General features: G+C 48.4%; 1 protein-coding gene across 2 annotated transcripts in view; it reads right to left on the bottom strand.

Annotated features, from left to right (window-relative positions):
* ZFPM1 (zinc finger protein, FOG family member 1) overlaps window positions 1-22,341 on the bottom strand; it is a 201,631-nt gene that overhangs the window by 4,988 nt on the left and 174,302 nt on the right. For both annotated transcript variants that reach the window (XM_036752953.1, XM_036752954.1), the window contains exons 5-6: window positions 12,672-12,774; window positions 5,543-5,752 (exon numbers count right to left, since the gene is read on the bottom strand). In XM_036752953.1, the coding sequence (XP_036608848.1) occupies window positions 5,543-5,752; window positions 12,672-12,774 (313 nt within the window). The remainder of the gene's footprint in view (window positions 1-5,542; window positions 5,753-12,671; window positions 12,775-22,341) is intronic.

The following is a 22,341-nucleotide window of genomic DNA, read 5'->3' as shown; positions in this document are numbered from 1 at the left end:
TTGCATCCCAGACTCCTCTGGGGGCAGTCTCGGGAAGCCGAGGGACCCCTCCTCAGAATAATGCTTTTAAATGCACAAAATAAAATACATTGGGCTACCAAGGAAATGAATTCTATTGAAATACAGCCATCAAAATGTAAACAACCAAAAAACCAAACAAGTTTGTGGACCCCAGGGAAAGAACCTCCTCTGTAAAGCCAGGGGGGTGCTCGTTCTTGGTGTGCTTTTGGAAGCCACCATTAGACTGGAAGCTCTTTGAGGGCAGGCCTTGGGCCATTTTATCTTTCTGCCCTCCGTACATCATCCTGCTCAAAGCTTCTTAAGGGTTTGTTTTTTTATTGAAAAACAGAATTTTAAAAAATGGGTCAGACCAAACAATGTCTAAGAACATTCTATGTTTTTCTGTGTTCTAAAGTCTATGGTCCCCAAGCTTTAACATTCTGTATTCTAAGGTCCCTTTCCACTCTGACCTTCGATGCTTTTCTGGACTCATCTCCTGGCAGCTGGTGAGGCGGGGGTACCAAACACCCCTCTATTTGTGTACCTGAATATCCTTGGGGGGGTGGGGTGGGGAGGGCAGGGGGTGGGAAGGACTTCTAGTTTTTATACATAAAATACTCTGACCTCAATCTCACAGTTAGGAATTATTTATCTTTCAATATCTCTAGGCTCCAACTCCTTCCCTTCCTAAGGGCCCCTCAAATAACTGTCAGCCCCTCCCCCCTTAGCCCTGATAAACATTTCTACTGTACCCACTCCCCCAACTGCTTCTTCAGACCCCAAGAAGCTAGCATGACTAATGATACCAAGAATTCTCTGCTCCCCACCCCCTTGCATCCAGGATACAGAGCCTGGCCATCAGGGAGCTATACTCCTATACTCAACTGGAGTAAAGACTAGTCTAACAACATCCAACATTTATTAAGTGCCTACAATGTGCAAAGCCTTCCCGGGAGGATTCAGAGATGACCACAAAAACAGCCCGTACCCAACATATTTTAGCAGGGGATGCAATGTGTAGGCGCAATGCAGCGAGAGAAAACTAGCAACATGTGGGAGACCCACCTCTGGCACATACTGACTGTGTGACCCTAGGCAGTCCTTGGCACTCTGGGCAATGATCTAAGACTGTAAGTTGAGAAGGAGGTGATGCCCTGCATTGGTAAAGGGAGTTTCCACACCTGGCAGCTCCCCAGGTCTAGCCCCATGGTCTTTTCTCTTTAACATTCACGTCCTCCTCTCTCAGAGCCTAGCACAGTGCTGGGCCATAGGAGGTATTCCTGTCTGTTCCATGAATGAACTAGCTAGTCAGTCAATAAACATTTATTCAGCACCTACTATGTGCCAGGCGCTGTGCCAAGCACTAGGGATACAAAAAGAGGCAAAAGATGGTTCCCTGCCCTCAAGGAGCTTACAATCTAATATAACTAAATGAACAAGAGACCCAATGATAGCGTGTGAAAGTGTGGATGCACATGTGAAGGGGTGAGCAAGCATGGCGCAGGAAGGGTGAAAACAGCGAGCTTCTTCATGTCTCACAAGTGTCCACGGGGTTATTCCCAGGATCACAGAGCCTCAGAGCTAGAAGGGAACTAAGAGGCCATATGGTCCAACCTGGAATAATAACAGCTGGCATTTATGTAGCGCTCTAAGGTTGGCGAAGCACTTTACAAATATCATCTCATTTAATCCTCACAAGAACCCTGAGAAACTGGCTCCACATTTTTCAGATGAGGAAACAGGCAGATTGCGGTTAAGTGACTTGCCCAAGGTCACAGAGCTGGGAAGTGTCTGAGGCTGGATTTGAACTCAAGTCTTCCTGAGTCAAGGCCCCCTAGATAATTATCATGTTCCCCTGTCTTTTCTTCTCCACTGCATGAGACTATCCCAGTGGGTGAGAATAGGTACATAACTGTACTGGGGGCTTAGTGCAGTGGTTGGCACACAGTAGGTGCTTAATTCATGTTAATTGATTGATCGATTTGGAAGGCAAGGAGTTGAGGGAACAGAAAGATGTGGGGAAGGCCAGGAATGGCAGAGAAGGTCGACCCCAGGGGCAAGGTTGGTGACAAGAGGTCTCTTTTCTCCTGGCTCCCTCTCTTCACTTGAATTCTAGCTCCCTGGCTCATGCGGGCTGTAACTCTCCATTTCTCCATCTATAATAGGAACCATTTATGGGGAATGCCCGAGTGCCCCTCTGTCCATCTTGGTGTAGCAGAAGATGAGTAAAGAGACTGGGTAATACTGGCTCTTGTTACCAGCTGGGCAACCTTGGACAAATTGCTTCCCCCTGGGCCTGGCTCCTCCTCTGCACAAAGCCGGGGGGTGGGGTGGAGAAGTGGCTAGAGAGTTTCTAAGGTCCCCCCTCCCCACTGTAACATTCTATGATCCTAACAAGGAGAGGACCCCTAAAATATTGGCCTCTACCTTTTCATACCTTAAGTCTCCTGAGCATTTTTATAACAGGGGCAGATTTCATCATCTCCGCTTAATGCCTTTGGTAGTAAACGAAATGGGCATCTCTGGCAAACCCTAAGTGACTGGTTTTTCAGAGCCCTTGTGCTGCCCAGAGTTACTCCTGGGCTTCCTCTAGCCAAGTGTTCATCTTTCAGGTTGCCATCAGGTCTGTGTGTACCTGTCCCTTCAGGAACTAGATTCCATCCCTCCTACCTTTCTGGCTTTTCCCTTCCTTCCTCCCTCCCTGCCTCTCTCTCTCTCTCTCTCTTTCGCTCTCTCTCTCTCTCCCCCCTTCTCCTCCTCCTCCTCCTCCTCCTCCTCCTCTTTCTCTCCCTTGGGTTGAAATTTCTTGCCCATGAAGCTGTCCTCTCAGTCTCACCATACTTTAGCCTCCCTCCTCTGGCAGGAGGGGTGTAGTCTCAGCAAATAGCTGACCCAGTTGACCTGGGCATCCCCCAAGATCTGCCAGACAATGTGGGTTTTTTAGCATCTGCAATATTGCTGTTTCGGCAGGCACACTGTAAAAACCCCTTGTTGGGCTTGCTGTCTAGGCTGTCTCAGTCAGGGACACGCTGAACAAAAGGGCCTCGGAAGTGTTCCTTTTAACAAAAATTCTGTGGATTCTCTAGTGAGCCTCCCCGCCCAGGGCAGCCTGGAAAGGTGAGTTTCATCAAGGTGACTGGCCTGCCAACTCCCTGTACCTAGACCACTGCAGATATGGGGAAAGGACTCAAGAATCTGGGCCAGAAGCCCAGAAGCCGCAGGATCAGACCCTCAGAGATCACCTGGGTTGAAAGCTGCAGTGACTCACCTACAGCCACACGGGTATTAAATAACAGAGCTGAGACTTGAACTCTGACTAAATCGAATATTCATTTCAAGACATCTCCATACTACTCAGTCCCCCCCCCCCCCTTTAATTAAGCAGCCAGTGCTGGGGCCAGATGTGAGATAAATAGTCCCTAAGATCTAGGGAGGAAAAAGCATTGAACTGGGGGGTGGGGAGCTGGAAGGGGTCCTAGAAGCCGAATCTCCCCCCTCTCTTCCTCCACCCCACCTTTTACGGACGAGAAAACTAAGGCCTCGAGAAGGGTTAAGTGACTAGCCCAGGGTCACACAACTCTAGTAAGAGTCTGAGGTGGCATTTGAACCCAGGTGTTCCTGACTCCAAGCCCAGTGTCTGATCTGCTGTACCATGTTGCCCCTCTAAGTACCAGGGTCCTGGCCTAACTCCCTTCTACTTTGGGCATTCTGTGACTATTCACCTAATAGAAGAGAATAACAATAAGGAGGTTTTTGTCCACAACAACCCTGTATGGCAGAGGTGACTTTCCTCATTTTACAGATAAGGAAACTGAGGCACAGAGAAGTTGAGTCACTTGCCCAAGGTCACACAGCTACTGAGTGTAAGACCCAAGATTCAATCAAACACAAGCCCCCACATATATATATATGTATATATATATATATATACACACACATATATACATAGCAGCAAAGCCTTCTCTCTGTTTTCCCAGCCCCCGACGATAGGATTCTAATGCCAAGGCTAATTATACCCTCTAAAAATTACCCTCTCTACCTGTGCCACCTGCCTGCTGGCTGCCTGGCTGCTTGCGAGTGGAAAGAGGGTTTGAAGGGAGGGAAGGAGAAGGAAAATTCTCAACAGTCTCCTGGGCTTCTGCTGAGCAGCCAGGACCAAGGGATTAGATTCATGAGGCCTTCTCTATGGATTTTATTTATCCAGAGCCCCCATTCCCCACCCTCATCCCATGACTGGTATTTGGTTTGAAATCAGTATGAGACTAATCTATTCTCTTGCCCGCTGACCTGCAGCAGCCAGATGTATCCACTGACCACCCCCACCCCTTGCCCCTGTACCGAGGACTCAGGGGTCACACATATGAGCCACAGAGAGGACGATGGGTAGGGGAAGGAAGAGGCCAGGTCCCGGTTCTCTAATTGCTGGGGTCCTGGGGCAGTATGGACCAGTATGAAAAACACTGAATGACCATGAGTGCTAATTCCCATTCTATCACTAACGAGAAAGTAATTTGTCTTCTATCCGTCTTAATAATTGCATCTGCAAAACATGGGGATCGGACCCAAGAGGTCTGTAAGCTTCCCCGTTGACCTGAGCCGACAGTGTGTGTAGATTCGACCCTTCTGTCTCTTTTGACTTCTGATATCTGCTGGCCTACTGAATGTATGGTTTATCTATCTGGACTCCTAATCTTTGGCTTTTCTTTATCCTCGGCAGCCACATGTTACCAGGTACATGAGGCAGTGTGGTCCAATGGAAAGAACACTGAACCAGAACTCCTCTCTTGGACTCAGTTCCCTCAGTGGTTAAATGAGGGAGGTCGTACTGGACCAGGGGCTGGCAAATTTAAGAAGAACCATTCCCAGCTTGTGAGTGTACAAAAACAGGCAGGTGAGCCAGAATGGACCATCAGCCATAGTTTGCCAAAGATCCCTCAAAAGTCGAACATTCTCTGATGCTCCCTGACTTCCTAAATTTCTGATCTGTGCCTGCTTGGTCCTCTCTCTGGTACCATGTGCTCCTCACTCGTGGCCTTGGCTGCCTGGATTTCTAGCCTACTGCTCGCCCGGACTATTTCCCAACTTGTGCCTGGCATCCATTTGGCAACCTTGGCTCTACATCCGCCTTGGTCCTTGTGCAACCTATGGGCATTGGCGTTTCCTTCTAAGGGGCAGCTAGGCAGCCCAGCGGACAGAGCCCCAGGCCTGGAGTCAAGGTGACCTGAGTTCAAATCCAGCCTCAGACACTTATTAGCTGGGTGACCCTAGATAAGTCACTTAGCGCTGTTTGCCTCAGTTTCCTCATCTGGAGAAGGAAATGGCCAACCACTCTAGTATCTCTGCCAAGAAAAGCCCAAATGGGGTCATGGAGAGTCGGACACGACTGAAGTTACTGAAGAACAATGGCAAAGTTCCTTTCTAAAGCTAATCGGATCCTGCCTGGATTCCCAGGGTTTGGCCGAGGGTAAGAGAGACGAAGCTAGGCTGATAAGAGAGCGAGACGAGGGTGATGGACCGGCAGTGGTGTCCATTGGGTACTCACTGTTGACGACGGCGGTGGCCAGGATGGCTGCCATCCCTGCTTGCTGAGGCAGGAGCTGGATGTCTGAATGCACAGTGGCCGGGTATTCAGGATCCCCAGGTTCTGTCTTCACTGGGTTGCTGGTGATGCCCCGGGGCTCAGCCATGAGGAATGTGTTCATCAGTCCAGCCTCTGGCACGGGCTTGGTTGTCTTGCACCAAATGGCCTCGTCTGGTGGGAAAATAAGGAGGATCAACATCAGCAGGGGCGTAGAGGGGAGAGGGAAGCTCTTTCTCCTTCCCCAGCAAGGACAGAGTCTTGAATTTTGGGCCTGCTAGGCAGGCTGGGCTGTCTCAGGCTTTGCCCTACGTCCTGGAAGTCTCTAGAATGGCTAGGAGACTCCTAGCCCAGCCTGAACACATTTGCTGGCCTATGAAACAGCTGGGCCTGGGGGCAGGGAGGGGGAAAGCTGCTTGCTCCAACAAAGTTCCAATGGTCTGGCTGGAATCCTTCTTCCTGTCTCTTCTCCCCCACCTCCAGCTCCTAGAATCTCTGCTACTCTGCTCTGGGCACAGTGGAGCTGAAAGGATCTGGGGAATGTGTCAAAGCCTCCCGGGCCAATTCTGGGGATCCGGGAGGAAACGGCAATCCAGGTGACGAAGCTCCACCTCTCAGAGACGGAAGGACCTGGCTGGTCTCTCTTGGGACTTTGTTCTCTCTCCAGGAGCCGGTGATTCGCCAGGCTGCCCAGAGATGGCGCCCTTGACCAACCCTTCAATTCCTCAGCCCAGAGAAGCTTTTCAGTGGGGGTGCCCACGAGCTAGCTTGTTCCCTTCCCCTTCCAAGACACCAGTCTGCTGGGGCGGGGGGAGGGGAGCCTTTCCCTGCCCTGCTCCAGAACCTTGGAGCCTTCAAGGTCTTCCTGACTCTTGACTTGAGGGGTAGGGATGGGTAGGGGAACAGTAAGGCCTGGGGAAAACCCAACACATTGCCTTCTCATTCTCCACTTCTGCTCTAGCTTCCTGGCCCTAACAGTGGAATGGGAAAGAAAAAAAATAGCCCAAACACCTTAGGATGGGGGAGCGGGGGTGAGGCAGGGGAAGTCATGTTTACCCGAATGTTCCTATCCTTCCCAAGGGGTCTCAATGTTTTAGGGCCTGAAGATGAGGCCTCATTCCTTGATCAGGGAACCAGTTGGAATCCTAGAACCCCAAGCTGTTAAGAGCTGAAGGGGGGCTTAGAATACAGAATGTCAAAGCTGGGAGAGAGTTTAGAACATAAAATGTCAGAGCTGGGAGTTTAGAACACAGGATGTCAGAGCTGAGAGGGCTCTTAGAACACAGAATGTCAGAACTGGGTGGCGCAGTGAGTAGAACGCCAGCCCTGGACTCAGGAGGATCTGAGTTCAAATGTGGCCTCAGATACCTGACACACTTACTAGCTGTGTGACCTTGGGAAAGTCACTTAACCCCAATTACCCTGCCCCCCCCCCCCCAAAAAAAGAACAAAAAATGTCAGTACTGGGAAGGAGTTTAGAACATAGAATGATAGAGCTATCTAGTCTGGCCCTTTCCATTAAATAAAAAAAAGCAGCTTACTTTCCCATAGTGCTTTCTTCCAACAGCATTGTGAGGTGGGTTAGCAGTATCAAATTTTCCTAACTTTACAGAGGAGACTGAGGCAGAGAGAGGTAAGACAACACAGGCTCCCAGATTTAGAGATGGAAGGACTTTAAGAACCCTTCACTATCCTGATGAAGAAGCTGAGTCAGAGAGTGGCTAAGTGACCGACTCGGGGTGGTCACACAGGGAGAGGCCAGGCACTGGACTCCAGAGCTTCTGATCTCACATCTTGTGCCCCTTCCCTGCCCCTGGGCCTCCCCCAGTCCCAATGGCAGAGCCCAGACTGGAACCTGGTTGTCCTGACTTCTAGTAAAGGGCTCTTTTTTTCTCCACAAATTGTCCCCAGCACCATGTCATATTTTGTACAAGATGATCCTGAACCACGATGAGTGCTTTTCTCGTTTGAAGGGGCAGCTTCACCCCAAGTCATCCACAGTCTCTGGTGACTCAGGGCCCAGACCTTTTTTGGCTGCTCCAGGGCATGCATCTAGGTCCACAGAGGAGAGCAAAGCACCATGGCCTCGGCAATGCTCCATCTCCAGGCCCTGGCCTCAGGGGCACGGACTCCTAACCCCCTGAGATGGTGTGCCATGGGCTGCTGCCATCACTAATGCCTGCTATCTTATTTCTCTTCTGGAGACCTCTGGCTGCCTTCCTATCTACTGGCCCATGGGTTCTCAGAATACCCCTCCCTTGGTGGTAGAGAGATTATCTCCATTTAACAGATGGAGAAACCAAGATCCTGAGAGAGGAAGGCACCTGCCCAAGCTACTGGCAAAAGCAGAAATAGAATCCAGGTTGTCCAGCTCCCCATTCAGTGGCCCTCTTCTCTAACCTACCCAGCCTCCCTGGAACAATCAGAACACCTGAGGTTTTTATTTCTGGGGTAGGAAGAAGCGAGATTGATTTTCTTGTATGATAACTTCTGAAATCCCTGGAATAAGTGCCTCTCCTCTCAAGGCGACTACTTTGAAGGAGATCTCATTCACATTACTTTAGACATTCCTGGACCCAAAGAGTCAGGCCTAGAGAGTCCCCTTCACCATGTCCTTCAAAGCATCCCCCATGAGCAGCTGCTGACTCAAGCACTCCTGTGTCTCCCCCGACTCGAACTGCCCTCTCCTTGCCACCTCCATGGTCTCCTCAGTTTCCCCAAGAGCATTCCCACTCAGCCCAGGCCTTGAAAAACCTTTCTTGATCCCTCTAGCTATCCAAATTATCTCTTATTTATGTTTTGTTCTATGTGTTGTATCCTCTGGGTGACTCTGGGTTAGTCACAGCCTCCCTTGGCTGTGGGGTTGGGGTTGGACTATCAGAGGTGTCACACTCACAGAAGGAGGCAGCAGATGGCTCACAGAACTCCTCAGAGCTGCCTGAACCAGATTAAAATGTAACTGAGAAAATGTTTAACAAAAGAAATAAAAACACAAAACAACATAGATAATGGTCATTTGTGGTTTTCTAAGTCACAGGGATCATCCTATATGCATTCGACAGCATTGGGCTAGATGAGTTCTGAGGTCCCTGCCAGCTCATCTTTGCTCCTGCCTTTGTGACCTTGGGTAAGTCACTTAACCACCATGGGCTCAAGTTTCTTCAACCATAAAATGAAGGGTGTTGAACTAGATAAAACATCTAAAGTCCTTTCAAAAGCTCTAAATCTATGGTCTTGGAGCAGCTAGGTGGGGCCATAATGGATAGAGCACCAGGCCTGGAATCAGGAAGACCTGAGTTCAAATCCAGCCTTAATTACTAGCTGTGTGACCTGGGGCAAGTCGATTAATCTGACTGCACCCCCTCTCCCCCGCCAAAAAACCCCTAAAATGGTCCTTTTATTTTACTATGTAGTGACATTTTGGGCAAAATACTTCTGTCTTGGTCCTGGTTTCCTTAGTTATCAAGCTGTCTGGTGGGTGGAGGGAAGGACACTCAAAAGATTCAGTTAGGTTGGGGGTATTTTTTTTTCCCACTGAGAAGCATTTGAAAGAAAAGAGAGCACTATAGAAATGTTCAGAGCTTCTGGGGGAAATCCCATGAACTCACAGAGAGAGAACTTCCTACAGTAACCAAGTCATGTCCATTTGCAGAGTGGTTTGGCTGCCTGTTTGCAGGAAATGAAGGGTGAGGCCCAGCTGATGAGAATCCTTCTCTCTCCCTCCCTCCTCAGCTCCTCTCCATCCTGTTTAGAGGGTCCTGGGTCAGTTGGTGGGGGAGAGCTGGAGCTTTCTCATTTCCCCCTTCATTCTTTCTCCCCACCTCAGAGACACGTTCCCTGAGCTCCGGCCTATCACTGCCCTTCCCCAACCCTTATTTAGCTATGGCTTTTGGGTGGTGCCTACGTCTGCTCAACAACCCCCCCCCTTCCCATGCTTTCCTGACTCCAGAATTCTTCTGTTCCACAGACTTTCCCTGCAGAAAGTGTGACTGTTTGATTGTATGAGTCATGCAAGGCCACTAAAACCGGTGAGAGAAGCAAGATGGTGGGAGGAGATGGATCAAGAAAGGGGAAGCGTTAGGCAGGTAGATGGCGAAAATGACGGAGAGATGCAAATAGAAGAAATAAGAGGGAAGAAGACAAGGAAAGAGCAGGAGAAGGAAATAGAGAGGGGGGCTGAGAAAGAAAAGAGGTGGCTGCACAAAAGAATGAAAAAAAGCATCTCTTAAAGTGTTTACTATGTGGCAAGCACTATGCAAAGCCTAGGGGAATACAAAGGGGAGGCTGAGAAGGACCCTGCTCTCAGGCAGCTCACATTTTTTTATTTTTAATTTTTTTTCTTCTTGGAGGAGGGAAGGCAGGGCAATTGGGGTTGAGTGACTTGCCCAAGGTCGCACAGCTAGTGAGTGTCAAGTGTCTGAGGCCGGTTTTGAACTCAGGTCCTCCTGACTCCAGGGCTAGTGCTCTACTCACTGTGCCATCCAGTTGCCCCCCTGACCCTCAATGTCACTGGCTTTAAGGGGAATGAAGGGATTATGTATCTAAATAGACCCCAACCTGACCACTCTGGGTGTGGCATCCAATCCTTCTCCTCGGTTCTATGAACTTTAATGAAGTGTTATGCCAATGATGGCATTCACACACGCATTCTCATACACACACACACACACCCCTCATATCATACACCCCACAGCCCCTTGGAGTTTTATTCTTGAAATACCACTTCTGGGCAATTGGTAAGGAGGGAGCCAATGTTCCCTTTATCCCACCCTTTCTAAACACGACTCTCTCTTCATCCACATCCTACTCAGACCATGTGCTCAGCCCTTCGCTTCCATAGTCCCATGGATACGTCATTAATTTTTTAAAAAGTATTTAATTTGTGTCTTTGCTCAATGTTTGTTCAGTTGTCTGAAGTCATTTATATCTGTCTGCGACAGTGTGTCTGTCTCAGATCGTAAACCCCCAGAGGGCAAGGACCGTATCTGTTTAACTCACTCTGGACAGTCCCTGGCAGAGTGCTGTGGCCAGATAGGCCACTAATAAATGGGTCTGGATGAGGCCAATGATGGAAGCGATAAAGGGAGGCAGCTTGGTGTGGTACACAGAGGTCTGGCCTGGGAGGAGGAGACAGACCTTGCATGAGGTACCCACTCCACTGGCAGCTAGAGGTTGTGTCCCCTGGAGGAAAACCTCTGCTCTCAGACACTCAGTTCTCTCTGCTGTAAGATGCAAAGGGCTGCCTCTTAGGAGTCAGGGCTGGACGGGATCACTTAAGCCGATGCTCTCATTTTACAGGCGAGGGGACTGAGGCCCAGGGTAGGGATGTGACTTCCCCATGGCCGTACAAGTGCCATTCTTCACCTGACTCTGGGCCAGTACAGGGACTCATGTCAGCTAATGGAGGTAAGGTGCTGTATTACATGGACCAAGGTACACATATACATTTATATCTGTAGATGTGAGAGGTATCACAGTATTATGGCTAGAGAACCGGCCTCAGAGTCAGGCAGGCTGTGTTACCCCAGGCCAATCACTTACCCTCTGCAGGTCCCCAGATAACTCTCTCAGGCTCTAACTTATAGAACAGTTACCAATCTGTACTCATGGAGAAAGTTTTGTTATGGGAATTTACCATGCCAATGAAATCATAGGTCTGGGCCAATGGGGAAAATATTATCTATCTATCTATCTACCTATCTATCTATCTATCTATCTATCTATCTATCTATCTATCCATTATCTATTTATCTATCATCCATCTATCTTTCTATCTATCCATTTTATCTATCATCTATCCATCCATCATCTATTTATCTAACATCCATCATTAATCTATTATCTGTTCATCTATCTATCCATCCATCTCTCCATCCATCTCTCCATCTATCCATCTATTCATCTATCCATCTATCCATCTATCTATCTATCTATCTATCAATGTATTGGAATAGGGCATGAACCCATGATTTCACAGATTGAGGGAAGCTTGGTGTGGTACACAGAGATCTGGCCTGGGAGGAAGAGACAGACCTCACATGAGGTACCCACTCCACTGGCAGCTAGATCATGACACTCTCTACCAATTCAGATTGGAAGCTTCTCTGAAATTTTTGGTCTTAGAGAGCAGTCTAGCTTCAGCAGAGGTGTAAGACTCAGGCCCACAAAACTCCCAAGTGAGGCCTCAACTAGATTTAAATATAATTGGGAAATGTTAACAATATAATAATAACATGTTCCTGTTGTTGTTCATTCGTGTCCATCTCTATGTGACCCCCATGGACAAAGTCCATGGCAAAGACACTGGAGTGGTTTGTCATTTCTTTCTCCGGTGGGTCCCCATTTTTCACAGATGAGGAACTGAGGCAAATAGAGGTTAAGTGACTTGTCCAGGGTTACACGGCTAGTAAGTGTCTGAGGCCAGATCTGAATTCAAGTCTTCCTAATTCTAGGCCAAGTGCTCTATCCACCGAGCCACCTAGCTGCCTCCACAATACAACATAGATAATGTTAACTTGTGGTTTTCTAACTCAATATGCTGCCCACACGGGAGTTGAACAGACTAGTGAAGTGACTTGCCTAAGGTCATATCACCTATCTATCATCTATTTATCTTGTCAGAGGCAAGGCTTGAACCCAGGTCTGCCTTGCTCCCTGCTACCACTTTAGGAAGGACTATTATCATTAGGAGATTATAACTACAAACAGGAGACCCCATCAGTGAGGGACAATGGAAAAGGGCACTGATTTTGCAGTCAGGGGGCCTGCCTTTGAATTGTAGCTTTGCTATTTATTGTGTGACCTTGACAAAAGTCACTTAGCCTGAGTTTATCCATCTGTAAAACAAGGGACTGGGGTAGATGGCTTCTGAGGTCCCTGTCAGTGCTGAATTTTTTAAGACTATGAACGCATGGCTTGTAGATGACCAGATGACCTGTGGCCTGGGTCCCTGGTGCCTCTGGCCCTGAGACAAAGGACAGAAGTAGGGACGCTGGCTGACCCAAAGAAGGGTCCTTCTCTGTGATGGGGGACCATGGTGCTGTCCCTTTAAGGGGAACCCTTCCCTCCCCCAAGGAGTGCGCACAATACCAACCCTTCCTGAAGATCACCGAGTTGGCATCTGTTTCATTCGAGACCAGGGGGAGCTTCGTCAGCCAGCAACGCTCCTCTCCCACCAGCAGGGTCATGGGCGGGCTCTGTCAGGGGCAGAAACATGAGAAAGAGAGCACAGGTCAGTGATGTCACCAGCACATCCCTCAGACGGAGCCAGGGACAAAGCAATCACAGAAAGAAACGGGATGGATTGGCCAGGCCCTTTAACCCGCTCTAAGCACAGCTTGGATGGTGAGGGTTGGGGGCTGGGTGGTGGCAAGGGTTTGGGGGAGGAACCTCTCAAGAAAGGTCTAGACTGGTACTGTGGTGAGCTCTTAAGTGGACTGGCTATCCTGGCCTCAAGATCATTTCTTATCATCTAGACAGCAGGCTCTTAACCTGGGGTACACGGACCCCCAAGGGTCTCTCTGTGGGGAGATTTTGGCGGGGGTGAGGGGGTGTCTGTGAACTTGAATGGGAAAAAAAATTACATCTTTATTTTTACTTTCCAAAGTAAACTTAAACTTTCCAACTAAAATTTAGCTTTTCCTTTCACTATGAATGTAGGCAACAAAACAACTCTTAGAAGGTGTCTATGGGTTCCTCCAGATTACCAAAGGGATTCAGGACATGAAAAAAGTCTATACTGATCCTAAATTTTATAGAATGAGAAACTGAGGGCCAGAGAGGTCATAGAGATGAGGAGCAGAACTAACATTGGAACAAAAGGTCTTCTGACTTGAGATCCTTTGCAGCACAGACTGCAAGGAGCAAGAAGGCTTGTGTTCAAATCCAGCCTCAGACTCGATCACTTAACTGTCTGCCTCAGTTTCCTCATATGTAAAATTGGATAATAATAGCACCTACCTCCCAGGGTGGCTGTGAGGATCAAATGAGATCCTTTTTGTAAAGTGCTTGGCACATAGTAGATGCTTCATAAATGCTAGTTATTACTAATTTTGGCATCATGAATACGTTCTTCGGTCATCCCTCTTTGCATAAGATGGAGGCGGTGAGTCTCGAGTGGGCTTGGTTTGGGAACATTCTAGAGTTTGGCCCAAGCTTCTGCCCTCCCCACCCCCCTAGACAGGCAGCAGCTAGAGCAGTAAGCCAGGTGTGAGGTGATGACCTCTGCCCTGGGGGTGGCGGTGTCAGAGGAAAGAAGGGGGTATAGTTAAGAGATGCTGCAAAGGTGAAATCAATGGCTTGGATATGGGGGGCAGGGTGAGAGATGGTAGAGAAGGAGCCTCATGTTGTGGTGAGCCTGAGGGACTGAGATATGGTGGTACCCTCTCTGCTGGTCAGGTGTTTTATAGGTGATGATGCTTATTTTTTTAATTCTACTATACTTTAGACTTTTTTTTTTTCAAAACACTTTGACCTCCATTCAATTCAATTGAACAAACATTTATTTAGGCAGGCAGGGCAGGGACTATCGATGCCATTTTACAGGTGAAGAAGCGAGGCCCAGAAGAGAGAAGGCTGTTACCACAAGAGCATCCCTATTGATTTGTGGGGCAGGAAGGCAGCGGGTTGCTGCTAATGGTTCTAACGAAGGCTGCAGCCTGTCTTTCACTCTAAGGCTGCCTGATGGCCGCTTACAAAAGCCGAGATAGCCTAGATTTCTGTGCTGCTTAGGTTGGTCCTATTACCGTAAATGTGCGGTTCAGTGTTAGAACAGGAGGTACAAGCCGGTGATGGATCCTCCTTGTGGCAGAGCTATTGGGGTCTGAGGCCACTGGTTTCCTTGCTGATGTCCTCATCCCCTGGGTTTCTGTCTGCCTTCTTTTATGCTGTATATCCCTAGGGAAAGCTTTGGGGCTTGAGCTGTGATATGAAAGGCTGGAGGTCTTGGGCATGACACAGACCCAAGGTCTTGGCAGTGATAAGGCTGTGTCACAAGCCTTGACAATTCTTTTTTATTCTCAAGAGCCCCTGGCAGTGAGAGGTTGAGGCCCCTTGACGGAGAAACCTGCCCCAAATCACAAACTGGAAGAACAAGGACCAGAATGTAAGCCTCCTCATTCCAAGCTTTATTTTTTCTTAGCGTACCCCTTAAAACTCCCTTCTATAAGCCCTACCTGGTGAACCCATCAGTTTCATTTGCGCCGCTCCCCTCCAACCAAATCCTTGTCAGACTCCCCCTGCCCCACCCTAGGCTGCTGGCTGCTCATCCTCCATGAAAGATGGGCAGGTTATCATGAATCAGAGAAACGCAGGCAATGGACTTGTTATTTCCTCTGGCATGACCCATGGGGTCTAGCTGTCCTCCAAGCACCGGAAGTAGAGGAAACATCAGTCACCCAACCCCTAACCTCAGCTGGGGACCCGGGAGAAGACCGGGGAATATAGGAGAATGAGGGGCCGCAGGGAGGGGGCAAGCGTGTGACTGGAGGCTTTGGGGTGGGATCAAGAGCCACAGAGTGTTTGAGTTGGAAAGGACCGTTCAGACTTTGGAGAGTGCCTTAGAACACAGAACGTCAACACTCAGAGGGCCTTTAGAAGAGAGAACATCAGAGCCAGCAGAAACCTTAGCCTAGATCGGAGCTGGAAAGGATCCTAGAACAGAGAATGGCATGGCCAGTGGGGGCCTTAGAGCACAGAATGTCAGACCTGACAGAGACCTTAGATAGCATGTAGTCGTGGGCTTACCCCCACTTAACCTCCATGGGACTCAATCTCCTCACCTAGGTGGCTTCTTGGGTCTTTTCTCAGCTCTAGACATGTAGTATTATAATCCTAGTGTATACCTCGTTTTACTGAAGAGAAAACCAGGGCAGAGAGAAGAGACACCCGAAATAAGGTGTAGAGCCAGAATGAAATGGAACTTGGGTCTCCTGGTTTCCCATAAAGCTACAAAAAGCAGTGTCAGTTAAAGGGATGAGAAAGGAAGGATGGAGTCCAGGCCAGCAGGGACCAGATGATGGCAATTGAGTTTTCAAGCCTGGGGCTCTTGGCACCGTTCTCACAGCACTTTCATAACCTAGGCAGTTTGGACCTGATTCCTGACAAGGGCTAAGAGCTGCAGGAGACACCAATGGGCAGCCCAGGATGGAGAGGACTCCTTTGCCCAACTCGTGGCTTGGAGCGAATACCACACCCTTCACTGAACAGCCTAACCTGGCTGGGAAACGTGTCTGTGTGCGCGCGTGCGCGTCTCTCCTATAGAGCTGGTACATATGGCAGCTTGACCTTCTGGCTCACCCGAGGTATCTGAAGTAGCTCAAGCCCCTTGACCAAGGTCCTGGAACTTGGCCAGGCTTGCTGGGTTACCACAACAGTAACCTCTCACCTGGGTGGAGAACGGATGCCCATGGCAGTGAAGATACCTGCCTTCTGGGGACAGCATTGCCACTCCCTGATTGGGCCAACTTGGGTCAGTCATTGAACCATGTTGGGTCTCAGTTTCCTTACCTCTTAAATTGGGTTCAGAATCTCAAATTCACAGGCTTGGGGGTGAGACCCAAAAGAGATAATGGCTCTAGAAAAGTATAAGAGATGAGACAGATGACCAGCATATCCAGAGCTGGAAGCCACGGGTATCCATTCTCTGCCCAGGTAAGAGGTTGCTTTTTCTGGGACCCAGCAAGCCCAGCCAGGTTTAATGCCATTTCATGTTCCTGATGGTGGCTGGTTGAGAAGCCAGTCACTGAGAGCAGCTGATAACAACGGTGCCTCAGTTTTACCACCTGGGCTATTTGTGCCTTATTGATATTTTCTGGTTTCCTCCCCCCTGATTGATGGAATGACATCTCACTAAGCCCTCATGGAGAGCCATCTCATGAGAAGAATGCAGTAAAGTCTGATTTGTCTGGGAGGGTTGGGGTGGGGCCCTGCCTAGAGGCAGAACGGCCTCACCGGTTCCTTTCCAGCCCTAAGTGTTATACAAAAGCATGCAAGCAGTGACAGAGAGCAGGGGACCATTTCCCCCAGCAGAGAAGCCTGTCAGGTGCTTAAGAAGGGCTGACCAGGCAGGCTCCTCTCCCATGCTTGTCTCCACATCCAGATCTGCTCTGGGCAGAGGAGCCAGATGTGTCTAGGGGGAGGGGTGTGGAGTAGGAAACCCGTTCCTCTATTTGGGAAAAGCCTTGTCATGGGAGCCCACAGCAGCCGAGGCAAAGCAGCTCCTCCTGTGTGTGCCTGGCCGGAGCCCATCTCTGTCTTCATGTGTCTCTAATGAATATTAATGAGTGGAGGAGGGTAAAAAAAATTAATCTGGCTGATCCTTCGATGGCTGCTGCAGTAACGATATGAAATCTAATTATTCGTCCCAATATTTCTAAACCCTCAAACTGAGACTGACAGTCTCCTGGTCGGTTTAAAGCTTATCACTCCAAGGAGCAGAGTGTTCACAGCTTGATAAAAACACACACACACACACACACACACACACACACACACACAACTTTTGCTGATGGGGCAGAAACACTCCTAATTTTTCTGTGTATGCTCTTTGAGGAAGATGGGGGAAACGCCATATTTCTCAGTCTGAGCTGGTCCCCTAGTTCTCCTTTTGGCCTGGAGGGGCCATGACTTGGAGGAAGAGGGGAGGGGGGAGAGAAGGCAGAGGAGGGGGAGGGGGAGTGGAGGCAGGGATGATGATAAGGGGCCATGGGGACTGTCCTTCCAGGACCAAGAGGTCACATTCATCTGTCCTCAATTCTCAGGTATATATTTGGAGGGGGGTTGGGCTCCATGTCTGACTCCAATGCACTGAACAGGAGCCCTATTAATGGATCCAAATGATGACCCCTCTATGTTTGCGCATTTCTATACTGAGGACAATACGGCCTGGCCTGTACTCTGTCCCTAAGAGGGTCACTGCCAGTCAGTCAACAAGCCTACTATGTGTCAGGCCCTGTGCTTGCTGGGAATACAAAGATTGTGTTTGTTCTTCATTCTCAAAGAGGTCCATGACATCAGGGAAATGATGACACAACTTGTAGTTGACTTTGATTTGAGGGAGGGAGGGCTGTGCAGGGTCACTGGCTTCACTTAAAAACTCCCTGCTTTCAAGGACCTTACATTCTGATGGGATGTGAGGAAAGCCCAGTCTAACTCCTAAAGTACTACAGAAATGTGAGTTATTGTGATTAGTACTAATGCTTCTTAGCCATGGGGCAGGAGGAGGGACAACAAAGGGGGGGGCTTTATTTGGGTGGGGTTCATCCAATGGTATTCTGGTAGGTATTTAACCAGCTCTCTGGAAGAAAAAACGATCCGTGCACAAGATGGACTTTTACGCACATATAATCTATATTATTACCATTTTCACTTCTACACACATATAATCTATATCATTACCAATTTCCTCTTCACTTTCTTAAGTCTGAACAATCAACAAAGCAATAAATCAAGCCCTGGTCTGTAGTGATTGACAATTTCTGAGGTTTCAACGTTCACACTGGAAAATCAAACAATCGGCTCTTGTGAGCTGGGAGGCTCCAGCATGTCCCCAGGTTCATTTCTCCAACGGGTCAAGGGACCCCTTTGCTACCATCCAAAGACCTTCCTCTACCACCCTAGTCTGTGTATGCATAATTTCTTGTTGATTGGGCATTTCTAGAACTTTTACAAACTTTTACTAGGCACCTACCGTAGGCAAACCTTATGTTCTAAAATGCAGTCTTAGTACGCTAAGACTTTTGGGACATCCTGTATAAATGACACTATTCCTGTCCTCAATGCACTTACTTATAGTCTATTAATAAAGATTTGCCTCATCTGAATGGACTTGTCCATCTATCACCTGGGAGTGGGGAATCTATTACCTGGTATTCAAGTCACATCCAGGTAACCATAGAAAGGGGCTTTTTGGAGCAGGGACAACCTGTCCCCAAATGATAAATCCTATTTTTAAAGGGTTTTTAAAGGATGGGTAAAAGGGCAGCCTAGAGAGCCCCCCAAAGGAGCTGTTCATTTCTAGATCCAGATTGGGATATGCCTGTCCCATTTAGGCCAGGCGAGCCTGCTGTAAGCACCCAACCTGTCCTCCTTGCCATTGGTGATCCAGCCTGATGCTGGAGAGGGAGGCGGGTATAGCCTGAAGGTCATGGGTTCAGAATCAGATGATGGACATTTAAATACCTGTTCTATTACTTATTATTACCGTATAACCCTGGGCAAACTCTTCACCTCCCTGGGCTTCAGTTTCCTCACCCGTCAAAGGAGGGGATGGGCTGGATCATCTCCCCCAGGGCCTGTCCACTGTCCCCTCTGCCCACAGCTAGGCCAGTGTCCTGGTACCCGCCGGCACCCGCCCCTCTCTCTCCCCTCCACCTCAGACCCAGGGAGCATGGGCTCACAGTGAAGGGAAAACGTTGGGGTCAGGAAGCAGATTTCTGTTTCTGGCTTCCCCTGCGGAGTTATTTGAAATAGCGAGGAGGCGGATTGTTTATTTTTTTTCCCACAATTCTGAATGGTAATAATATAACAGTAGGTCTTTTTTCTGGGCTTTCAAAGGTTCCAGTCGGTGGCTGAAATAGGCCCCTTTCCCTTCACCCCATTCTACCTGATTGGGGGTGGGGGAATGGGGTCCGTGCCTTCCACGGGGGCACCAGGGAAATGACCTACTTTTAATTGCCAGCCTGGTCATTTCTGCCCAAACCATCTAAAGTCACGGGGGAATGGGGTAGGGTGGGGGGGGGGGTAGCTTGGGGGTATTCCCTCTTTCCCCCTCTATCACCGGGGCCTCGAATGGCACGTGACTCTCCCGTGGCTCAGGGAGGGCATCCAGGGCCCTGAGTCCCTCCACAGTGGATGGAAGCCAGTGGCTTCCAGTCCCACCCCAGCACCCTCTCTGCCCTTGGGACCTGTCCTCCCCGCTCTTCAAGGCCCAAACCGGGGGATAACAGCCACTTTAAATTTTCCTGGTGGATCTGAGAACCTTCCTTGTTTCCCCCTAACAAAGAGGTCAGTGTCTCGATTCTGCTCCCGGCCTGATAACCATCAGAAACTCTATCTCTACCGCATCCGCTGTTACAACTTTATCTGGGGCTGCTCCGAACCCTCACTGTACGTCTCATAAAACAGCATCAAAAAAAGAGGGGCGGGGGAAGGGGGGAGAGGGAAGGGCACCCCCGGTTATTAATTAACTTTAAAGCACTGGGGGAGGGGGGCTAGACCCAGGGTGACTCTAGGCTCCTGTGCAATCAGTCAGGGGAGGAAGGAGGGGAGGGCCAAGCTGGGTGGGACTGAATTTCTAAGGAGGCTGGGGACCACTTCAAAAAGCAGTGGCCCCGACTCTTCTGTCTGCCTCCCCCAGGTGAGCTCAGCAGTGGCTGCTTGGGAAGGGGAGGGCAGGGCAGGGGTAGGAGGGAACTGGGCCCTCCCCCTTAGCCAGACACCAGAGGCACCGCTGGGTCTGTGTGAGAAGGGAGGAAACCCAGTGTCATTGTGAGAGACCCCAACTGAAAAACCACTAGGTTCAAGAGAGGGTCAGGGCTGGGATGGGACCCATAGTCGGGGCTGAGCCATTTCTTTGCTGTTTGCTTGGGAGAAACAAGACCAAGGAAAAGTTCCAGCTCCTCTGACTGGCATTTGAGGCCTTCTACAACCTGACACCATCCCGGCATTCTCTCTTCTACATAGCCCACGTTCCAGCCAAACTAGACAACTCACTGGGCCCTCTTATGGATCTCTACTTCTGCTGATGTGGTCCCTACTCCTGGGATGTCCTATCTCTCCCTCAGCTCACTTGTCAAATTCCTTTCCACCTTTAGAATATAACTTAAATGCCCCCTTCTTCCAGGAAGCCCACCCTGATATCCTCCCAACTTTTCCCCTGGGTCTCAGAGACCACTTTGTTCTGAAACTCATCAGCTCTTACCTAAACTTTCTCTTTCTCCCTAGGCCTTAGCACAGTGCTCGGTATACAAAAGGGACCTAATAAATGCTTTTGAAGAATCAACAAGGTGGAAAGACTCTAGACCTGACCTCTTTCTACCATTCTAGACTTCTCATTCCTAATTCCTCTCTATGAAAATTCTTGGTGTTTTTCACAGTCAACATTCATCTCCTGACTTGGGAATTTATGATGCTGTCCATTCTCCTGCCAGGAATGCTCTCTGCCCACCTCTGCCTCTTGGTTTGCCTGGCTTCTTTCAAGACTCAACTCAAGTCCCACCTTCTATAGGAAGCTTTTCCCAGTCCCCCAGCTGCTAGTGCCTTCTACTCTCAGATGACCTACTGTCTATTCTACATATGTCTTGTACATCATCTCACCCATTAGAATGTGAGCTCCTGGAGGGCAGGGACAGTTTTCCCCTTTCCTATATCCCCAGCACTTGGCACAATACCTCACAGATACTAAATGCTTCCTAAATGCTCAATGATTGAACTCATGTGGGCCCACTCCTCTGTTTCTGCCCTTTTCTATATCCCCAGTGCCTGGCACATAGTCAGCCAGTTGGTCAATTACTGTACTGCATTTGTTATATATTGATTAATATACATTGATTAGGGGCCTACTATTTCCCAGGAATTGTGCTAAATGATGGGGATACAAACAAAGACCAAAGACACTCTGATAATAAAAATATGAAAAGTGAATATTAAAAAAAAACCAAGACAAAAAAAGATAGTCTGTACTCTCAAGGCTTTTACTGATTATCTGGACTAAATGACCGAATGCCTATTCCATGCAGAACTCTTATACTATAGGGATTTTATTCAGTTGTTTTTGGTCATGACCCTTTGTGATCCCATTTAGGGTTTTCTTGGCAGAGACACTGGAGTGGTTTGCCATTGCCTTCTCCAGTTCATTTGACAGATGAGGAACAAAAGCAAACAGGGTTAAGTGACTTACTCAGGGTCTGAGGTCAGATTTGAACTCATGAAGATGAATCCTCCTGATTCCAAGTCTGGTGCTCTATTGTTCCACCTAGCTGACCTATCTCTGAAAGTTATACCAATTAAAAGAGCAAGTCTAAGAGTGGTGCCTTTAACATATGATAGCATTGTATATTAAAAAGATATACTCGTACCCAGCAATACCATTTCTAGGGCTGTATCCCAAAGAGATCATAAAAATGGGAAAAGGACCCATATGTACAAAAATATTTACAGTAGCTCTTTTTGTGGTGGCCAAGAAATGGAAATTGAGGGGATGCCCATCAATTGGGGAATGGTTGAACAAGTTGTGGTATATGAATTTAATGGAATACTCTTGTGCTACAAGAAATGATGAGCATGCAGACTTCAGAAAAACCTGGGAAGACTTACATGAACTGATGCTGAGGGAAGTGAGCAGAACCAGGACAATATTGTACAGAGTAACATTGTATGATCACTGACTTTGATAGACTTAGCTCTTTTCAGTAACACAAAGACCTACAACACCTCCAAAAAACTCATGATGGAAAATGCCATCCACATCCAGAAAAAGAAATATGGAGTCTGAAGGCAGAGCAAAGCAGACTATTTGCTCTCTTTTTCTGTTTAGTTTAGTTTGTTCTTTCTCATGGTTCCTCTCATTCATTCTAATTCTTCTATACAACATGACTAATGTGAAAATATGTTTAATAAGAATGTATACATAGAGCCTATATAGAACTGTATGCTGTCTTGGGGAGGGGGAAGGGAGGCACAAAAAATTTTAAAACTAATAGAAGTGAATGTTGAAAACTAAAAATAAATTAATTAATTTATAAAAAAAAAAGATATTCTACATT

Source organism: Trichosurus vulpecula, chromosome 3 (genome assembly GCF_011100635.1).
Source record: "Trichosurus vulpecula isolate mTriVul1 chromosome 3, mTriVul1.pri, whole genome shotgun sequence".
In the NCBI taxonomy this organism is placed as follows: Eukaryota; Metazoa; Chordata; class Mammalia; order Diprotodontia; family Phalangeridae; genus Trichosurus; species Trichosurus vulpecula.
This window is presented reverse-complemented; position numbering and strand designations above follow the sequence as displayed.